The 7,018-nt window shown below is 30.6% G+C and overlaps 2 protein-coding genes across 3 annotated transcripts in view; both read left to right on the forward strand.

Moving 5' to 3' along the window:
• Positions 1-4,016, forward strand: part of LOC111630553 (F-box/LRR-repeat protein 5-like) — a 72,203-nt gene extending 68,187 nt beyond the window's left edge. Inside the window, exon 9 of the mRNA XM_023374666.1 lies at positions 3,597-4,016. Coding sequence (XP_023230434.1) covers positions 3,597-3,828 — 232 coding nt within the window. The 3' untranslated portion in view covers positions 3,829-4,016. The remainder of the gene's footprint in view (positions 1-3,596) is intronic.
• Positions 1-7,018, forward strand: part of LOC111630554 (mitogen-activated protein kinase 14-like) — a 79,844-nt gene that overhangs the window by 13,373 nt on the left and 59,453 nt on the right. The window lies entirely within an intron of this gene.

The following is a 7,018-nucleotide window of genomic DNA, read 5'->3' on the forward strand; positions in this document are numbered from 1 at the left end:
GTGGCGCTGGACGGCAGAAAGTATATATATAATTATAATAAAGTTACAATAAATTAAGTTAATATATAATTATATATACAGTACCCAATTTATATATAATACTGTACAGACGATAGAAAACTCAATTTACCCGCCTAAACTCTCCGTAGCGTAGCGTGGCACTGACGGTGGAAAGTAGTTTGGCTGCCTGATGACATTTTACCGAATTATAGGAGTTTTTTTACCATGTTTGTATGGATATTGTCGCAATTTTATCGTCGTCATATAGGAATCCGAACTATAGGAACCCGTGTTATTGGGGGGTCAACTGTATTGTAGCGCCACATCACTAACGGACATTTGAAATTTGCCGAATAGAACAGTCGGTTAACCGATGTGACGGTTAATCGGGGGTCGGATAACCTATGCTCTACTGTATATATCTGGAAACACTGATTGCAATAGAAGTTTGTATAGAACAACTAGTAACATGCCTGTCTGATATGCAGTAGTTGCAGATTTTTCCTGTTTCAGATCAATATTTTTTCCAGTTTTCTAAATTATTTAATTAAATTTAAAATTGATTTTTAAAATTTATAACACTGTCTAAGTCAAATTTTAAAATTATTCATAATGTAGCCTGAAATAATCTAGTATTTAGAATTAGCATGCCGGTTTTAATATATTTGTCTAAAGATGATTCATTACTACTTACTAATTGAGTAAAAAGACGTTTGATTTGGAAAATCTGATATATTTCTCAATAAAACAAGTAGTATTTGCTCAAGACCCTCATTAGATCTTGTGGTCCACAAGGTCCCTGAAAAGATGAGATTAAGCTACATATTATTTGTTTGATTATCATTAACATGTATTATTTTAGTACCTAGTGTACTTTCAGTTACATAGTACAGTCGACCCCCTATAACACTGTTGATAATACCATTTTATATGAATTCCACGTTGTACGAGTCACTTAGATTTTATAAATACCTATGCTGGGCTGTGAACGGCTCACGTATTTGTAAAATATAAGTGACTCGTACAATGTGGAATTCATATAAAACGGAATTATCAACAGTGTTATAGGGGGTACTGCCGAGTATAGACTGTATGTCTATACTCAGCAAGCTTAAAGTTTGCAAGTTTGTAAGAAAAATTGCACAAGGCTTGTCAGAAATCTACAAAGTTTACTTTTGGCCTGCAAGCCAGAAAAGATTATCATTACTGATCTAGAATATCTGTAATGATTATTTCAGAAATATGATTTTGATAATTTGCACTGGACATGACATTCATTTCTGTGCCTTCATAAAAAGCTAAACCCAATAAGAATAACAGAAGAGTTATTGTATGAAATTTTGAATTGAACTACTCATTTCCAATAACAGAGAGCATAATTTGTCTATAGATTCATGGATCCGAATATTAAATCATTTGCTTTTCAAACAATAATAATTATATCAACAGCATAGCCTACAAGGTAGAGACAGACAGAAATTAGAAAAAGAGACGACAACAGAAATTCAATTTACCATCACAAGAATTGCTTTTTGATATAATCCTCTATAATTAGATCAATCTTTCTTCAATATTTAGTTATTAATAATAATATATTTTAACATAAAAATATAATCAAATAAATAACTAAGTTTTTTATTACCGATCCATTTATTTTAACTTTAGAAATTATAGCACAGAAACTACAAAACTTGAATTAATAATTGTTGCTATTAATCAAATAAATTTTATATTTATGTAACTAAAATTAAAACTCTTTTGAGACTGCATTATATGATTATAGTAGTATTATAGGTAACAATGATTTAATGGTGTTTATAATGTAGAAAAGACTATTGCTATTATACAATATAGTTCTGTAACAAACCTTGGTCTATTAATAAGAGAATGCAAAAATTTTAAAATTATTCATAATGTAGCCTGAAATAATCTAGTATTTAGAATTAGCATGCCGGTTTTAATATATTTGTCTAAAGATGATTCATTACTACTTACTAATTGAGTAAAAAGACGTTTGATTTGGAAAATCTGATATTTTTCTCAATAAAACAAGTAGTATTTGCTCAAGACCCTCATTAGATCTTGTGGTCCACAAGGTCCCTGAAAAGATGAGATTAAGCTACATATTATTTGTTTGATTATCATTAACATGTATTATTTTAGTACCTAGTGTACTTTCAGTTACATAGTACAGTCGACCCCCTATAACACTGTTGATAATACCATTTTATATGAATTCCACGTTGTACGAGTCACTTAGATTTTATAAATACCTATGCTGGGCTGTGAACGGCTCACGTATTTGTAAAATATAAGTGACTCGTACAATGTGGAATTCATATAAAACGGAATTATCAACAGTGTTATAGGGGGTACTGCCGAGTATAGACTGTATGTCTATACTCAGCAAGCTTAAAGTTTGCAAGTTTGTAAGAAAAATTGCACAAGGCTTGTCAGAAATCTACAAAGTTTACTTTTGGCCTGCAAGCCAGAAAAGATTATCATTACTGATCTAGAATATCTGTAATGATTATTTCAGAAATATGATTTTGATAATTTGCACTGGACATGACATTCATTTCTGTGCCTTCATAAAAAGCTAAACCCAATAAGAATAACAGAAGAGTTATTGTATGAAATTTTGAATTGAACTACTCATTTCCAATAACAGAGAGCATAATTTGTCTATAGATTCATGGATCCGAATATTAAATCATTTGCTTTTCAAACAATAATAATTATATCAACAGCATAGCCTACAAGGTAGAGACAGACAGAAATTAGAAAAAGAGACGACAACAGAATTTCAATTTACCATCACAAGAATTGCTTTTTGATATAATCCTCTATAATTAGATCAATCTTTCTTCAATATTTAGTTATTAATAATAATATATTTTAACATAAAAATATAATCAAATAAATAACTAAGTTTTTTATTACCGATCCATTTATTTTAACTTTAGAAATTATAGCACAGAAACTACAAAACTTGAATTAATAATTGTTGCTATTAATCAAATAAATTTTATATTTATGTAACTAAAATTAAAACTCTTTTGAGACTGCATTATATGATTATAGTAGTATTATAGGTAACAATGATTTAATGGTGTTTATAATGTAGAAAAGACTATTGCTATTATACAATATAGTTCTGTAACAAACCTTGGTCTATTAATAAGAGAATGCAAAAATTTTAAAATAACTTGTTTATATTTAGTTCATTTTTAATATTTTTTTGTTACAATCTTGAAGTTAGTATTGAAATGATAATTTGTTATAAATAAATAGCAAAATTAAAAAATATATTTATTTAAAATAAATAAATGCCTGTATTTTTATTGAAATTGAGAATAATTTTTGGAAAAACTCCAAAGTTTATCCATTCTTTGGGGCATGCTCCATCATTTGCACATTGCTGAATGCTCTATAATTTATTTTGAATTTTAATAATTTGAAGATGTTTAATTTAAAAATTAATTTGTCAGTAAGTTTCATTCATTAGTGTCAAGTTTAATAGTTATGATGATAAATAATATAAAACAAATATTATATACATTATTAAAACATATATATTTATTACATTATTATAGATACTTTGCTGAAAGTGGAATCCTAACGCACTTGCAACACCTGGACGTGTCCGGCTGTTGGAACCTGAGTGGACCGGGTCTGAAAGCCGTCGTCTCGCTGTCTTCGAATCTTCAGCCCGAAAACCTCTACTATTGTGATCACATTCAAAACGGACCTTATGCGGAATCCGCCAACGGCTGTCAGAATCTGGAGAGCGAAGTCAGGGCCTGTTGTTGCGGACAGCAAAGATAGAAGGAAATATATTGCTTTGTTGCAACGAAAACAGATTATTTTACAGTTACATAAAGCTTTATGTTCAAAATAGTTACACATCAGTTCTTATAATTGAATCTTATCTTGTATTCACTCTTAAAAACAGTCTGGAAAATACACAATAGTTTTTAATAATATAGCACAATAAAATAGATCTATGAAATTTTCTTAAGTAGTATCATTTTTATTGAAATATACAACAAGGTCTTGCAAAAACAATGCTACTATTTTAAATTATTGTAATTATGTTAATAACTATCCAAGAAGTCTAATATCCAAGAGTAATGTACATTGACTCTAAGCTGTGAAAATTTCTTATTTCTATGTACCTGAATAGAAACAAAACACCTTTTTTTTGCTGAGAAATAAATGTAATTGTAAAAACAAACGTTTTCAGCCCAATTAATAGGCCATCTTCAGGTTGCAAACGAAAATGGAACGTAAATGTTCCATGAATAGAACATAAAAATTTAAATCAAAAATTATTTTACAAGAGAAAAATAACGGAAGAATATATAAAAATTAAAATAAAACAAATAATAAAACAAAAATAACATAAATCTTCAATGTACTAATTCTGGTCCAAGTTTCCAGTAAATTTCTTAACCAAGTACTTCCATGCTGAAGGCAGGCTCTCGGCATCCCTCGCATTTAAACAGCCTTCTCCTATCCTACTTCTGACAGCGGAGAAGATCGAAATATACAGAAGTAGGATGGGAGAAGGCTGTTTAAATAGTTACACATCAGTTCTATTAATTGGGCTGAAAACATTTGTTTTTTACAATTACATTTATTTCTCAGCAAAAAAAGGTGTTTTCTTTTTATTTATTTAATTCCTGAGCAATTTTGAAATTGTTATGTACCTGAAGACAAAATTGTTTTATCTCTCAGGGTGCGAGGGAAATTTGTATGGCAAAACCAGTCAAACAAATTTTCCTTTGGCCAATTTAATCTTCAATGGATAAAGGTAATTTTGGGCCAATCTTGTATTTAAAGAGTTAAACCATTGAAAGCCGTCCAAGTTTCACATTTGCTCCTTTCAATTTTTCGATGCATGCACCTCAAATCCCACATCCCACTGATACTGAAATTCTTCCTATGCTCACTGCATCATATCCATCATCACTCCTCACGTCAGTCACAATTTTGTGGTTCTCGCAAATTACTCTCATCGCACAATGACAAGTGATTCAGACTGCAAAATACCTTCGCTTTAGTGTTGCAACTTTCTTTCACAGTGCTTCCTAGAGACAGTAGACAACAAGATGTTTGATACAGACAGGAGATTGGTGTATGTTGTATACTTTTTATGTAATAATTAACATAATTACAGTAATTTAAAATGACAGCATTCTTTTTTAGAAGACCCCATATTTTATTATTATTTCATTAGAGAATTGTTAATAATTTTTGATATTTTCCCAACTCCTTTTTTTTCTACGAATAGTAAAAATATACATAAGTGCATTTTGTATAAATTTATATTTAAGCCAAATAATACCAAATTCCTTATTAATTCAAGAAATTTTCATTATTTGACTTAATAATTTTCTTATAATTTAAATGATATTGGTGTATTATATGGCACACAATTGTATAATTTGATACATATGAAGTGAAATAAAAAGCAAATAACACTAAAATCATAAATAATACATACATCTGTAAAGAGCAGGAACATTGAAATTTATACAAAACTTGATCCCCAAATTTCAACAATACCGTGAAGGGATGACTGAAAAATAAGCAGCATTCTAGTGTGGTTAATAAATGATAATTTCAAAATTCACTGCAAGAGATTCAAATATAATGTGAACATTTTTTTCATCAATTTTATTAAATGAACTTGTGAAAATAGAATCAGTATATAAAGATGATCGTGAATTTATTTAGGTAAGCATACATTGGTGATTGTATGCTGTTAACCTCATTAAAATTTACTTATACACCTGTCATTCTTCAGTTAAGCTATCCATAAAAATTAATATCTCAAAATGAAAAAATAATGGTCTTATTTATTTATATATTAATTTTCTGGCCACGGGCACTAAGACATCCCTATTTTCTGAAACTAATCACAGGTTTGGCCAGGCTGGCGACGCAGTCTAACAGATGGTCCATCAAAAAATTCCTGTACATTTTGACCCGTCTGGTCTTGATCCCAGCGATGGTAGACTGCCACTTCGACCTCTCGCCCATTCAACAGTGGTGACTTATTAGAAGCGTAAGATCTCGTTATAAGCTAGGAAGTTAAAAGTGGAACGCCTTAGTAATGATAAAGCAAGAGGTAGACTTTCTTACAAGTACAGGAATAAGTAGATGATAATTTTATACACAGATCAGCAATAACAATGATCTTTATTAGCTCAAGTGATACATCATCTTTATTATTTCCTGTATTGTAAGTCCAAGATGGATGGCCAAATGATGGAGACAGTTAAGGCATTGGCATACCTCTCTGGAGGACTTTGGATCAAATCCCGGTAGCCAATGAGAATTTTATGTCTGTGGTATGTTTGTCTCCGTTTCCCCACAATAAGTACGGATGAAAAAGCACTTGGTGACCACGGATGACAAAATGGCTGCAGCCTACTACTCTGGATACCCTGGACCAAATCCGAATGGGTGGAAAAACCCGAGAATTTTTTCAGACTGGATACGTTCATCCAATCTGAAAATCCGCTGTTTTCCATGTGGATACGTTAGGCCCCATCCTCGTCATCCGACGATTCCATCATGGCATGGTTAAAGTTCCCATTATCTTTACATATATCGGTTATCTGAAGATTCCACACGGGGGTTCAATTATAATTTTTTTTTTTTTTAATTACAGTTAAAGATCTGTACAGATGTAAGAGCCAACAACGAAAAGTCAATACGCTTGAATATTTACTTTAAATAAAGGGAACTAATTGACAAGAGAAGAACATAAACATGTCATCGGAGGTTCTGCAATGGCAATATGTAACGTATTATTCAGCGCATAATTTCTATATGAAATCCAATTAATATAGCAAAAGTATTTTTAAAATTTAATGAAAACATGTTAAAACATAGTGAATTCACTGTTTTAAAATACTAAAAGCCTAAGAGAAGGGATAGGATTCTTGATCCCACAAAGGGTCGGCCCCAGTAGTGTTTTAAAGTAAAACAGACGTGTTAAAGTGTT

Source organism: Centruroides sculpturatus, unplaced genomic scaffold (assembly GCF_000671375.1).
Source record: "Centruroides sculpturatus isolate CEXI.00-Female unplaced genomic scaffold, Cexi_2.0 scaffold693, whole genome shotgun sequence".
NCBI lineage: Eukaryota > Metazoa > Arthropoda > Arachnida > Scorpiones > Buthidae > Centruroides > Centruroides sculpturatus.